Raw genomic sequence first — 16166 nt, forward strand, 5'->3', positions numbered from 1 at the left:
CGCAAATGGAGAGGTGCCAACTTCACACACGATTTTTTTTTTTTTTTTGAAATAACTTTTTAACAAAAGGTGGACAAACGAAAATTTTTCTTGGACAAACGAATGGCATTTAGTTTTTTTAAATAGTCGCAAATGGAGAGGTGCCAACTTCATACACGATTTTTTTTGTTTTGAAATAACTTTTTAACAAAAGGTGGACAAACGAAAATTTTTCCTGGACAAACGAATGGCATTTAGTTTTTTTAAATACTCGCAAATGGAGAGGTGCCAACTTCACACACGATTTTTTTTTTTTTTTTTTGAAATAACTTTTTAACAAAAGGTGGACAAACGAAAATTTTTCCTGGACAAACGAATGGCATTTAGTTTATTTAAAATACTCGTAAATGGAGGTGCCAACTTCACACACGATTTTTTTTTTTTTGAAATAACTTTTTAACAAAAGGTGGACAAACGAAAATTTTTCCTGGACAAACGAATGGCATTTAGTTTTTTTAAATACTCGCAAATGGAGAGGTGCCAACTTCACACACGATTTTTTTTTTTTTTGAAATAACTTTTTAACAAAAGGTGGACAAACGAAAATTTTTCCTGGACAAAGGAATGGCATTTAGTTTTTTTAAATACTCGCAAATGGAGAGGTGCCAACTTCATACACGATTTTTTTTGTTTTGAAATAACTTTTTAACAAAAGGTGGACAAACGAAAATTTTTCCTGGACAAACGTGGACAAACGAATGGCATTTGGTTTTTTCTAAATACTCGCAAATGGAGGTGCCAACTTCACACACGATTTTTTTGTTTTGAAATAACTTTTTAACAAAAGGTGGACAAACGAAAATTTTTCCTGGACAAACGTGGACAAACGATGGGCAAATAACGGACATACGATTTAGCACAAGAAAGCGAAACAAAAATTTTTTTGGGGTTTTTCGAAAAAAAATGTTTTTGTTATAACTTTTTAACAAAAGGTGGACAAACGACAATTTTTTCCTGGACAAACGTGGACAAACGATGGACAAACGAATGGCATTTGGTTTTTTTAATTACTCGTAAATGGTGGTGCCAACTTCACACACGAGGACAAACGAATGGCATTTGGTTTTTTTAAATACTCGCAAATGGAGGTGCCAACTTCACACACGATTTTTTTTGTTTTGAAATAACTTTTTAACAAAAGGTGGACAAACGAAAATTTTTCCTGGACAAACGTGGACAAACGATGGACAAACGACGGACATACGATTTAGCACAAGAAAGCGAAACAAAAATTTTTTTGGGTTTTTTCGAAAAAAAAAAATTTTTTTTTGTTATAACTTTATAACAAGAGGTGGACAAACGAAAAAATTTCCTGGACAAACGTGGACAAACGATGGACAAACGAATGGCATTTGGTTTTTTTAAATACTCGCAATTGGAGGTGCCAACTTCACACACGATTTTTTTGTTTTGAAATTTTTAACAAAAGGTGGACAAACGAAAATTTTTCCTGGACAAACGTGGACAAACGATGGGCAAACGACGGACATACGATTTAGCACAAGAAAGCGAAACAAAGATTTTTTTGGGTTTTTTCGAAAAAAAAAATTTTTTTGTTATAACTTTATAACAAGAGGTGGACAAACGAAAAAATTTCCTGGACAAACGTGGACAAACGAATGGCATTTGGTTTTTTTAATTACTCGTAAATGAAGGTGCCAACTTCACACACGATTTTTATTTTTTTGAAATAGCTTTTTAACAAAAGGTGGACAAACGAAAATTTTTCCTGGACAAACGAATGGCATTTAGTTTTTTTAAATACTCCTAAATGGAGGTGCCAACTTCACACACGATTTTTTTTTTTGAAATAACTTTTTAACAAAAGGTGGAAAAACGAAAATTTTTCCTGGACAAACGAATGGCATTTAGTTTTTTTAAATACTCGCAAATGGAGGTGCCAACTTCACACACGATTTTTTTGTTTTGAAATAACTTTTTAACAAAAGGTGGACAAACGAAAACTTTTCCTGGACAAACGTGGACAAACGATGGACAAACGAAAATTTTTCCTGGACAAACGTGGACAAACGATGGGCAAACGACGGACATACGATTTAGCACAAGAAAGCGAAACAAAGATTTTTTTGGGTTTTTTCGAAAAAAAAAATTTTTTTGTTATAACTTTATAACAAAAGGTGGACAAACGAAAATTTTTCCTGGACAAACGTGGACAAACGAATGGCATTTGGTTTTTTCTAAATACTCGTAAATGGAGGTGCCAACTTCACACACAATTTTTTTTTTTTGAAATTACTTTTTTACAAAAGGTGGGCAAACGAAACTTTTTCCTGGACAAACGTGGACAAACGATGGACAAACGAATGGCATTTGGTTTTTTAAATACTCGCAAATGGAGGTGCCAACTTCACACACGATTTTTTTGTTTTGAAATAACTTTTTAACAAAAGGCGGACAAACGAAAATTTTTCCTGGACAAACGTGGACAAACGATGGACAAACGAATGTCATTTAGTTTTTTTAAATACTCGCAAATGGAGAGGTGCCAACTTCACACACGAGTTTTTTGTTTTTTTTTTAAATAACTTTTTAACAAAAGGTGGACAAACGAAAATGTTTCCTGGACAAACGAATGGCATTTAGTTTTTTTAAATACTCGTAAATGGAGGTGCCAACTTCACACACGATTTTTTTTTTTGAAATAACTTTTTAACAAAAGGTGGACAAACGAAAATTTTTCCTGGACAAACGAATGGCATTTAGTTTTTTTAAATACTCGCAAATGGAGAGGTGCCAACTTCACACACGATTTTTTTTTTTTTTTGAAATAACTTTTTAACAAAAGGTGGACAAACGAAAATTTTTCCTGGACAAACGAATGACATTTAGTTTTTTTTAAATAGTCGCAAATGGAGAGGTGCCAACTTCATACACGATTTTTTTTGTTTTGAAATAACTTTTTAACAAAAGGTGGACAAACGAAAATTTTTCCTGGACAAACGAATGGCATTTAGTTTTTTTAAATACTCGCAAATGGAGAGGTGCCAACTTCACACACGATTTTTTTTTTTTTTTGAAATAACTTTTTAACAAAAGGTGGACAAACGAAAATTTTTCCTGGACAAACGAATGGCATTTAGTTTTTTTAAATACTCGTAAATGGAGGTGCCAACTTCACACACGATTTTTTTTTTTTTGAAATAACTTTTTAACAAAAGGTGGACAAACGAAAATTTTTCCTGGACAAACGAACGGCATTTAGTTTTTTTAAATACTCGCAAATGGAGAGGTGCCAACTTCACACACGATTTTTTTTTTTTTTTTTTTGAAATAACTTTTTAACAAAAGGTGGACAAACGAAAATTTTTCCTGGACAAAGGAATGGCATTTAGTTTTTTTAAATACTCGCAAATGGAGAGGTGCCAACTTCATACACGATTTTTTTTGTTTTGAAATAACTTTTTAACAAAAGGTGGACAAACGAAAATTTTTCCTGGACAAACGAATGGCATTTAGTTTTTTTAAATACTCGCAAATGGAGAGGTGCCAACTTCACACACGATTTTTTTTTTTTTTGAAATAACTTTTTAACAAAAGGTGGACAAACGAAAATTTTTCCTGGACAATCGAATGGCATTTAGTTTTTTTAAATACTCGCAAATGGAGAGGTGCCAACTTCACACACGATTTTTATTTTTTGTGAAATAACTTTTTAACAAAAGGTGGACAAACGAAAATTTTTCCTGGACAAACATGGACAAACGATGGGCAAACGACGGACATACGATTTAGCACAATAAAGCGAAAAAAAAATTTTGTGGTTTTTTCGAAAAAAAAAATATTTTTGTTATAACTTTTTAACAAAAGGTGGACAAATGAAAATTTTGCTGGACAAACTTGGACAAACGATGGACAAACGAATGGCATTTGGTTATTTTTAAATACTCGCAAATGGAGGTGCCCTTTACCTCTGCTTCCATAGGCGGGTTAGTCCAAGCAGAAAGAAAAATGTTTAGTTAAATTTATAGGCTGATTTTAATACTGTTATTTAGGATCTTTGCTCTCAACGAAAAGGCCGTATCGTATTCGTCCGTATTGTATTTGATACTTACCAACAGTTTTAATATATGAGTACTAGAAATTGTGAGATCCTGCAAACTCCTGCTTATGTTTTGCTGAAAGAAAATCTTTACATTCTTTATATATGTACCCATTTAAGTAAGTCAATACTTATTTCCCTCTGTAATGTATGTTAGTAACGGTGGTTGGTCACATTACATGCCTAGACCAAGCAGTAGATCATCGTATCGTTGTTGTCTGCCTTCCGGACACTGAATTTGAATTGGTGTCATTGCTGGAATTATTTCCGCTCATCTGCACCAGAATCAATTAAGTGGAATAGTTTCGTGGTTGAGTATGCCAACTAACTAAACTTTAAAATGTTTTTAATTGAATATTGTTTCAATCCATGATTCAATTACCAAAGGTTTGTTCTCTTATAATGGCAGAGCTTTGACACTACCAAACTTAAAAATTAGGACAGGTTGCCTTTACGAAGCACGGAAAACGGTGAATAATTCAATCCCCTTCAGCGAAAATTGCAGTAGAATCTTTAGTAGTGATACTAATTTTGTAAATGCCAGCATGTTTTGGGGAAATATTCAGTTTTTACTAAATATTTTGAAAAATGTTAAAAAGTTAAATTGCTTTGATCGATCTTTCAAAGTTTGAAGAACACCTAACTTCAGATTTTTTTCAAAAATACTCTTATCCCAAAACTTGTTTCAATAACTCCCTAAATGAGCATAAATTCAATACATTCTGACATAAGATAGGGCGTTTATGAAAAACATTCTGAGATTAAGCGTTCTTCAAGCCTAATTTCTAATACAGGGTGCTTTTGAGACAAATCCTGAAATGGGGAGTTGTCATAAAATATTTTGAGGTAGAGCGATTTTGAGCCGACAGCCGACATAGGACACTTCACTCAGCAGTCGCTATGAGCTCACGCAAAAAAAAAATTGCTGATAGTCTCAGAACTTTATATTCCGGTCTTGAAGACCAAACTTATGTGCTATCTTGCTACACAGGAATTATTTACCTATTTATTTTGAAACTTCGAAAAGCTCTTTTCTGTTTAAGTATTCATGTAATCGTTCCGGATAAACCGTTAATTCGGAATACTCTACACATTTACGTGGTCCGAATGTTCCAGATAAGTATATACATATTCCAAAACGATTCCGTATTTATTTAAATAGAGACGAATGTACCGTATATACAGAATGAAGAAGTTAACACTCTCACGTTTCATCATGGTATTTATATTATTTGTAACGCTACTTTTAAATAAGTCGATTTTCTTGTCTAGTTTTTGAAGTTCAGCCATGAGTTTAAATTTCGATTTAGTGTCCGTATGTTTGTAGTGTAACGAATTTTGGGGAGTTCCTGATAATTATGCATCTTCTTCTAGCTATATACGTGTGTATGTGTGTGTAACAACTTCTGCACTTAGCTGCCAGCTACATATATTCGCTGTCAGCTTTGATGTTTACATGTACATAAGTGTGGCTGCTTACTTTAATGTGTACAAGTACATTAGTGTGGCTGCTTGCTTTATTGTTGTTGTGGATTTATTTAGTGGCAGCATAGTGATGTATATAACTGCTAATATTCGCCACAGTAGGTTCAGTTTTCATACAAATTTCATTTGCTCAGCCCCACGAATCGATCCAGGTTTATTCAATAATTTTACCATAGAATCAGAAAAAGTAATACTTATGAGTTATGCAGTTCAGCCCGTATCGGGCAATTATAAATTGTTTGCGCTTCTATTTCTGCTACTAAACTTTCTTCTGACATTTGCAACAACACAGTTAATGGATGTCAATTCGATTTGGGAGCAAGATGGCTTCAATTGTCAAAAATTTTGTCAGCCGAGCAAACCTCTTGTGATTGAATCATGACTCCAATAAAATGTTGAACGAATTTAATCAAAATTTTTCTTACATCTTCACAAAATGACTTTATGGGCTAGCCTACTTTGCTGTTGTCATATTAAAATATCGGGAGAGGTTAGGTGGCAGGACCACGAATCCAAAACACATTTGTAAAAAAACCGAAAAATGGCCCGGAGCGCTCCAAAACCGGGGGTGGGACATCTTTCTGTATTGGCGGCCTTAGGCCGCGCTTATAAATAATTACCCTGGGTGGGTCCAACACCGATTTGGAAAGCAAAACCAACCAGCGCAAAACACTTACTCACATTTTTTTGTTATTACAACAAAACAATCAAAATTACAATAGCCACATGGAAATTTAAAATTTTGTTTGCAAATATCTATGGAAAGAAATAAAATTTTCGATTTCCGCTCTCGGATTTGTGATCCTGGGTTAACAGCGCGCCTTCTGGCACCTTTTGACGAGTTTTAGCAGTTGAAACTAACAAAATTATTCTTAAAACAAGGAAACATTCTTATAAAAAAACATTCACTAAATTTATCATATTGTCTAAGTTTTAAGAAAGTTTTTTTTTGTGAGTGTACCCGCGGTAGGGCGGGACCGAACTGACCGGTCCGTGAAGACCTCACATAGACTGAATGACTCCATAGTTTTACCAGAAGTTTGCCCGACGACAAAACTGAAAATCCCTATCCGCCCTCTGGGCAAATGCTTAATGCTTTCTAGGGCCTGTGCTACTTGCTACTTCTATATCGGAGAATTTATGATGGATCATGTGCAACTCCGGTTGTTCATGTCCATCTATTCCCGTATGCCCAGGGACCCAATATAAATGTATGCTTCTCATCATGATTCTTTCCAGGTATTGCTGACACTGTAACGTACTTTTAGATGTTGTATGCGAGCTTGTTGCCTTAATCGCTGCTTGGCTGTCAATGTAAAAATTTACGCAACTGCTTAAGCTGTTTTCCTCCAGTTACTGCTTTAGTCACGGCTACTACCTACGCCTGAAAAATACTTCAGTGATTTGGCAACTTTTAGGATCTGTTTATTTCCGGATCAGCGAAGTATATCGCAGACCCTACTCCTTCCATTACTTTTGAACTATCGATGCACACGTGTTTAATCTCGCCGGCCATTTCAGCACCTTTCCGCTAACCTTCCACCTCTATTGTGGCTTTAAGGAACACGCAAGCCGCCAGAACCTCTCTGCTTAACAAGTATACGTTTATATTTGGCTTTATAGCCCCTTTTTCTATTTTCAAAACCACCCACCTCATTTGCGCCAAGTGAGGCTTCTAGTGGTATTTTCCTATCTCGACTAGCACCTGCAGGTATCGATAGTCATAATTTCTGGCTCTTGGCACCTTTATTTTTTCGCCACAGATTTGCCATATATTGGCAGGCATACAAGCTCCCAATCCCTGATCTTTCACGTTCTTTTTACCAGAATTTCGTCTGAGAGTACGCTGTAAAAAATTTGCTGGCTGCTGGAGGCCAAGGCAGACACCACCTCATATAGGAAGCTCGATGGACAGGGAAGACAGACCAACGACAATAGTACCTTACTGCGGCGGAAGCGCAATTCGGAGTCATTGTATTGATATTGTGGTGGTAAATAAGACTCTCGCAATCCGTGCAATAGATGGCGCGTCGGACGTGAATAAGGACTCGTTTTATGATAAACTGATATCAAAACTTGCTTGGGGACTATAACGTCAATTTGGAAAAGGAAGGGGTCTATTGTCCTACTCTTGGTAAATTCAGCCTACACCATATGGTTGATTGACTATGTTTGGTCTCGAAAAATGAACATCTACTTGGCTGTACCATAACATAGTAGTAATTGATGGAAGTTTCCAAAACTGACAGAGATTTTTGCAGGAACTGTAATGGCAGCCTGGTAACCGACGTGTGCTTAAGTTGTGGAGGAGCACTTATCCCTTGATGACGGAATATATGGTCCGCCCTCCGATTTGGACGAAGTGAGGACGGCAATATCCCGGCTAAAGCATAACAAGGCACAGGCTAACGACTGCCCGTCTAGCTGTTTAAACACGGAATCAGATAACTGCGAAAGAACATATTCCAACACATATTCAAAGTATGGTCAGCCGAGCGCGTGTCTTCAGTTTGACGGTTTATGCTATGTCCAATGCGCAATGCTATATTGTACTGGTCAGGCAATTGAAAAGTAAAGCCCGTACGCACTAACAAGAATCACTCACTATACGTGTACCATCATACCTGTCCTAATGTACCGCTCGGGAAAATGGAAAGTGTTGAAAGAAAATGGGATGACCCTTGAAGTATTCGAGAGAATATCTCGCCGGAAGATTTATGATGCCGACGGAGAGAATCGCAGAAGGTATAATGGTGACTTGTACACAATAAACTTTTAGACTTCAATTACATTAGAGCCCAGGTTGATAACTGGCATTTTTGATTTCAAATTCACCTCAAATCGATATCCAATGTAGATAAGGTAAGAAATTAGCGCAGTGGTGCACTCGAGATCTTCGTAGAGCTTCGTCAGACTATTCTGCGTTCACCTAGATGTCGTGTGAGCGTAGCGACAGAGATTCAATAAAGCAAGGAATTAACCAGATTCAGCTTGGACTTCAAGCAGTACGTGCGTGAATTCTATGCTCAAAAACTCTCCATGTAAACACATACTACTAAAAAAGTTGTGTTTGCTTGCGTACGGGGCTCTGCCGGCGTTGTTCACCACGGCTTTAAACAAATAAATAAATACTTGGCGCGATTTACCTCCGAAGGATTCAGGCCGAGCTTCTTTCGAATTTGCATCGTGCTCCTTTTTAATTTTTCCTACAAATTGGCGGGATGGGACCTACATGTTTTATACCGATTCCGAACGGCATCTGCAAGTCATCCTCGGAGTGTTTGCCAAATCATTGCCGAGGGGCAACCCCGCTTAGAAAAACTTTATTATCGAAAGCGCTTTTTTCTAAATTTTCGATGTTGCTTTGTCCGGGAGTTGAACTCAAGACCTTCGTTGTGGTAGGTGGAGCACGCTACCAGCACACCACGGCGATTCTTACTTAGTACAACAAATAAAATTCTAAGGGATTTGCAAACGACATCATGTTTGTCCCAAAAGCATTTTTATCGACACCCGTATGTAGAAGCAGATTAAGGGGAGACGTCCAATGAGTTGGGAAAGACAGGTTGGGGAGGAATTGATCTTGCCGGTGCTTTCAAATTTGCATCGGTTATCGCGAAACAGCGATATCTGGCGTGACTTCATTTCATTTTTCATTTTACCCAACGACCAAAGTCAACTAAACTGTAAAGCGATAACTTGTAATGATTATAATGTGTAGGGGCAATTTGTGTATACTTAGCCAAATGCGACGCAACGATTCGGTGTTTTTTCTTGTGAACCACGACCACTAAATGACAGTAAACCTTTGTTCCTTTGTAAAATAGCTGAAATTAAATAATAGGAGCTTTGAATGGGACTCACTGCTACTCAAAGCGTCACGCGTCAAAATCAGGCCCTTAATATTGTAGGGAATTTTTGGGAGTTCCTGATAATTATTCACCTTCTGCTAATGTTCGAATCGCTAAACTGTCGAATAAATAACTCCAATATTCAGTATTGTAAAATCGTCTTTCCTACTTTGAGAGTAGTACTTCACAATTACAATTATACTTCACTACTTACTTACTTACTTACTTACTTAATTGGCGCTTAACCGTCTAAACGGTTATGGCCGTCCAACAAGGCGCGCCAGTCGCTCCTTCGCTCCGCCAACCGGCGCCAATTGGTCACACCAATCGTTTTCCACCTGGTTCTTCCAACGGAGTGGGGGCCGCCCTCTACCTCTGCTTCCATAGGCGGGTTCCGATAGAAACACTTTCTTGGCCGGAGCATCATCTTTCATTCGCATAACATGGCCTAGCCAGCACAGCCGCTGCGTTTTAATTCGCTGGACTATGTTGATGTCTGCGTATAGCTCGTACAGCTCATCATTAAATCTTCTTCGGTACTCGCCATCGCCAACGCGTAGAGGTCTATAAATCTTTCGAAGAACTTTTCTCTCGAACACTCCCAAAGCCGCTTCATCTGCTGTTGTCATGGTCCATGCTTCTGCCCCATATAGCAGTACGGGTACGATAAGTGACTTGTAGAGTATGATTTTCGTTCGCCGAGAGAGTACTTTACTTTTCAATTGCCTATCTAGTCCAAAGTAGCATTTATTGGCAAGATTGATTCCTCGCTGGATTTCAGTGCTGATGTTGTTGCTAGTGTTGATGCTGGTTCCCAAATAAACGAAGTCTTTTACTATTTCGAAATTATGGCTGCCAACAGTAGCGTGGTTGCCAAGGCGCATATGCGCTGACTCTTTGCTCGATGACAGCAGGTACTTCGTTTTATCCTCATTCACCATCAAACCCATCTTTACCGCTTCTTTTTCCAGTTTGGAGTAAGCAGAACTAACAGCGCGGGTGTTTAGGCCGATGATATCAATGTCATCAGCATATGCCATTAATTGCACTACTAGCGTGTTTAAATCAAACGATTTGTCATTCCTCAGCTTGTGCTGCTTTTATACTCTCTGTTGCCTCGTTGTTGTTGTTGTCAATTTCTTTACACATTTCACGAACATGCCTTCTGGAACAGTTGTATCTCATACTTGGTTATTTACCTATATGCGTGTTTATGTCTTTGAACAACTTCTGCTCTTAGCTGATGACTACATATGTGTATGTGAAATAATCTCTTTGCGTCAAGCTGCTGGTTATGTGTGTGGAGTATTCTTCGTTGCCTTGTACATAAGTGTGCTTAATTTTTTTTTTGTTGTTGTGATTATTTAATAACATCATAGTGATGCTAATATTCGCCACAATATAATAAACAGAAACTTTATAAATGCGAATATTTTGATAGTTTTACTATTTCTTTTTTTGAGTTGTCATTTAAAGTATGTGCCTTTAAAGATTCCATTAACTTTAACCTATTTCTATTTTTATGTTCCTTTTCCAGAAAATTTGCTGCAGAACTGTTATAATAGCCCTGCTACAAACGATGCTGCTGGCTTAGAGGTAGACGACCCCGGAGACGGATTGGGACCTTTGCCACCAAAATGGGAGACAGCGTACACGGAGCGCGGTGAATTATATTTTATCGAGTAAGTGGCTTCTTGGTATTTTCATTTAAATAAAGGCAAAATTAGTTTGGATAAAATTTGATTTTTGACTAGACCTATGGCCTTAGGCTGATGACAGAGTGGAAGCGAGAAATATGCCAGAGTACTAGACACGTGCGAAGCTTGTAAAATATATGAAAATAAAAATTACTTCTCGCCTAGCATAGCTTATAGCGTGCACTCTGTCGTCAGTCTTACTCCATATTGCGAAGTGAATACAATATACAATTTCTGTAGTATTTGAAAAAATGTATGTATATACAATGTCGATTTGTATAGACGAAAGTTAATCAATATCGCGCCATCGATTTTTCGATAGGATTTGGGCTCAGGAAAAAAGTTCCACTACGCATACCCAAAAAAATAATTTTCGACCCTGCGAAATTTCATTTTTTTGACTTTTTTTCGACTTTGATTTTTAATGTTTTTTTTTTTCATGACCTACTGAAAAAATTTTAATATGTATACCATGTCCGACCCAAAAATGTCCGCTAAAAACGTTGTCTATAACCGTTTTTATTTGACAGGGTATACATGAAAATTTTACAATCAAATGAAAATTTTTGTAGTAGGTCATAGAGATATACGCCGCCGATAAAAGCCGCCGCCGCCGTCGATTTTAGTCGTTTTTCGCACGCCGCCGAATGTCAAAAATATAGCCGCGGCGGCGGCGGCGTTCGGCGTGGTACTATATTTTCTACTCATTTAAGACTGTTTAGGTTATTTATTGTTCATGTCGAAAATTGGTCGGATATGGTCGAAAGTGAATTCAAATAAAATTACCCAAGGCGAACATGTTTTCAAATTGTCCTCATAAAAAAAAAAAAAAAAAAAAAAAGCAAAATACCCAAAAAAAAGGTGCCGATTTTAAAAAAAAATTTATATTGCAATTGGCTGAAAGATTAAGAGAAATCAGTGATGCAAAATCCGTTAGTAGGTTCTAGGGGCATAAACACTCCTTTGAAATGATTCTTACCTCATACTTAAGTTGAGGATATATGTACGTTTAAGAAGGGTTTGAAAAATCACTTGGGCTTACATTTAAACACCTGTTGTGTATTTGCGAAACTATACAATAGCGTCTGAAATGTTAATTTTCATTTTCATACTTCAACCTTCAACACCCGAGTCTCCCGGTTTGACATTTCCTAACGTTCGCGGCCCTTATGCAAAACTAGTCCCTTGGAATGAATCACATTGTTTATAGGCTACCAACCAAGTTTAAATATAACTTACGTGTTACGGCTCCTTTTACAAATGTGAATACGTAGTCACATATATTTACCAGGTGAGGCTTTGGCCTTCGCAAGAACACTCAAAGTGGTGAAGCAAAAGCTTTCCCAAGACAGTCGAACTAATGACCGTGTGTGCTACTACCCTAACGTAGTGAACAGTCGAACTAGTCTGAAGACTGAAGCTACGCGGTCATCCATTCTAAAATTTCGTTTTGATTTAACGAAGACTATTGAAATCAATGTTGTGAACACAAACGTCTGCAAATTTTTATCCGCATTTAAAAAATTTTATTCAGGGTCCGTGTAAAATTGTAATTATGTAGATGAGGATTATACGATTTTGACCCATGAGTTATGTACGTAATGACATCCACTTAGACTGCTTATGATTTCGAGGGCGGCATCCTTGGCCGAATTGCCACTCCCTAACGTTTCAAGGTGTTTCTCTGGTGTAGCTGGGCAGCATAGCGAGACAAAAACATCCGTTAGAAAGTCTTCGGAGCTACACCTAAAGCTTCTAGGAAAGTGACGTCGACGAAGGTACATTTGAGTTCGAAGTCGCAGTCCTGTAGCTTCTGTGCTGGCATATGGTGTGAGGGTCAGGATGCGTGGTAGCGACTGGTGGTCGGGATTGCTACTGTTCGCACATCGGGAATTGTAGCTCCTAATCATCGGAAATTGTAGCTCGAAAAAACTGGATGCGTCCTGTACCACGAGAGTCATGAGTATTAATAGACCATGAATAGCAACCGTAAGCCGCCTTTGTGCGTGACCGCCAAGGAGCCACAAATGATTTAAATAAATTGTGTTCGCGGCGATTATTAGCAGTTAACCCCAGGTGAAACTACGCTTTGCACGAGATATACAGATAAAAGTGTGACCATTTTATGTATCTCTATTTCTTTTCAGCAGACGCAGCAGTACCAATTCCAAAGACCGGGGTTAGGTTCGAAGCCTCCCTGGAGTAAGTGAACGAGGGACAATCCCTCCTCAAAGAGCTACTCCTGAGAATTTTTGAACGATCTGCGAGTTTTTGAGGCAAAAATCCCGGATCTTTCCGAAATGGCCAAAACTTTAATTTCCTTAAATACATACAAATAAAGCCTTTTCTAAATACTATTTTTTTAAATAGAAAAATCAGGCTTTTTAAAGTGAGAACACCGCGCCAAAGCCGCCGCCGGTATATAATAGAGCCTACGCCGCCGCCGCCGATAAAGTGATCGGCGTAAACCTCTAGTAGGTCATGAAGAAAACCTTAAAAATCGAAGTCGAAAGAAAGTAAAAAAAAAAAATGAAATTTCGCAGGCTCGAAAATTATTTTTTTGGGTATGCGTAGTGGAACTTTTTTCCTGAGCCCAAATCCTATCGAAAAATCGATGGCGCGATATCGGTTAATAAATCGACCCAGTCTAATATACATAGAGCAGTGGTCGGCAAAAATTAAAACGTAAGTGTATTAGCAAAGAGGATAAATACAATAAGAGCCGTCACTCGTTATTTTGTGGCGAGTATTTCGCTGGAAATTGAAAAAACTGATGCCAAATGTTTTCTGAGAGGGACATTTTTAATTGTCTCGCATTTATCCATGCCGCGTAGGCACTTTGTGCAACTGTAATTTTTGGAAAGAGAATTAAATAAATTAATTAAATACAGTCGGAAAAATAAACACAAATATCCCACGAAAATGTATAGAAGACATTTATAAACATCTCGCCCAAAAAAAGTAGCGACTACCTCTCAGTATACATCGAGTAAATGCCTAAAACATAACGAGTGACGGCTCTTATTGTATTTATCCTCTTTGGTATTAGTGAGCGCGAGAGCATGAGCAACCCGGCGGGAATTTTAAGTTAAAATTACAGCATGCAGATGGTGCATCTATTCAAAACAGTTATACCAAAAATTTTGGAGTAACCAGCAGTGTTGCCAGGTTAGCCTTTTCGAGGCTAGATTTAGCCTTTTTTGTTTGCCTTTAGCCCCGAAATTTTGTGTTTAGCTTCGTGACTTTTTTCTAGCCTTTTTTACTCCGAATGTATTTTTAAGAATTTCTAAAATAAAATAATTTCAATAGTTCCTGTGAACACCTAAAGCTAATAATATGAGTTCTCTACAAAAGATTAATTCTTTTTCTGCTGAAAATTCGTTGAAAATTTCAAAGCCAGATGTATTTTCTTACTTTGAAAAAGAGAAGTGTAGTTATTTTTCAAGTCAAATAGCATTAATAGAGCTGCAGTGGCGAAAACTTATAACTATACAATGGAAAAATGTACACTCCACCATGGAATTTACATAAAAATGCATTAAAAAAACCTCCTTTTTTAGAACTCGTCGAATTCATATTTAGTTTTTTAGTATTACCACTCAGTAACGCGGAGGTTGAAAGAGTTTTTAGTGGCATGCAAATTCTGAAAACTAAATTAAGGAACAAACTAAAAATTAAAATGCTTATTGCGCTGCGTAATATTAGATGCTCGTTAAAACGATTATCTAAATGTTGTAATGACTTTGAAATTACCGATGATCTCATATCTATGATAAATAGCCAAACTTTATACCCAGACTTATACTAGGTTCAAACACACACCAAATTGGCAATTTATACTATTTGGGCAATTTATTACGCAATTTGTCATATAGTAATTTCTAATAATAAATTGCCAATTTAAAAAAAATTGCGTAATAAATTGTTTCAAACTGCAAATGCAACATTGTAAAGTGTGTTTATTGAGTATATTTAAACGTCAGTTACGCATGGCTGAACTATATGGTTGGCTCATCTCATCAGCTGATTTTATGTCTTTCATTACACTGGAGTAGGGATTGTCAAAAGAAGATGGCAAACTCAAAATGAAACCAAAACATTGAACACATTTTCTTACAACACACAAACATTTAAAAGTTTTATGTTTTCATTCCATTTCATTCGCCTAATATCAACACGCACATTTTGACAGTCTGAACAAAGGTATGTTCTTGCTGTAGAGATGAGCCAACCAGCTATCAAATTACTATTGTGTAAGCTAAATCGAGTTGTATGAACAGCACTCAATTCAAATCAAAATTTCCTCAATTTATTTTTCTGTTTGAACATAGTATTAAGCTCTTCTGATTCTTCAGACGGGGAATATTTTATATAAATAGTTTGTAATATTTTTTTTTATGTATATACACATATGCAATCATTTAAAGTAATTCCATGTGCTAGTCAAAGAAAATGTGCCTGATATGTTTTGAAACAGGAAGTTATGCTTAAGTTATGTTTATAAGTTTTTATTTACAAATGTGTAAACTAAAATATAAAAAAATTTTATGAATTAACCAAAAAATTTCTGGCCTTTTTTTAGCTTCTTTTTTTTCTAAATTTAGCCTTTTCTAACCTTTTTTTTACCAATCTAGCTTCTTTTTTTGCAACACCTGGCAACACCTTAACCAGGGAAATACAAAATGTTTAGTTGAGCTCATCACATGGAGTGCATGAGACAGAAAATGTTGTATATTTTAGAGCAGCTGCGTCGCGTTATGAAAAACTACTGAGGCTTCAATCGTCGTGCTGTTCGTACTGTATATCGTGACCTATTTGTACCTTGTGCTACAAATGGGCCTGAAATATGGTATTGAACGGTAACGACTGCTCATGTTCTCAGACTTGTTCTTAGTATACAAAGAAGTAGTTGTTGGCACGTTCGCCTGCTTGTCGCACTGTATCGACAGATGAGATTCAAGTGTTGATTAGCAAACACCCTCTTGAGCTGGTGGTGATACATGCTATGCCGTTGCTGCAGGATGAGTGGATAAG

General features: G+C 36.9%; 1 protein-coding gene across 7 annotated transcripts in view; it reads left to right on the forward strand.

Annotated features, from left to right (window-relative positions):
- The window catches only part of Magi (membrane associated guanylate kinase, WW and PDZ domain containing protein magi), a 244304-nt gene that overhangs the window by 203300 nt on the left and 24838 nt on the right, over positions 1 to 16166 (forward strand). For all 7 annotated transcript variants that reach the window (XM_067772445.1, XM_067772449.1, XM_067772446.1 and 4 more), the window contains one exon: positions 10973 to 11117. In XM_067772445.1, the coding sequence (XP_067628546.1) occupies positions 10973 to 11117 (145 nt within the window). The remainder of the gene's footprint in view (positions 1 to 10972; positions 11118 to 16166) is intronic.

This window comes from Eurosta solidaginis, chromosome 3 (genome assembly GCF_040869045.1).
Source record: "Eurosta solidaginis isolate ZX-2024a chromosome 3, ASM4086904v1, whole genome shotgun sequence".
Classification (NCBI taxonomy): Eukaryota; Metazoa; Arthropoda; class Insecta; order Diptera; family Tephritidae; genus Eurosta; species Eurosta solidaginis.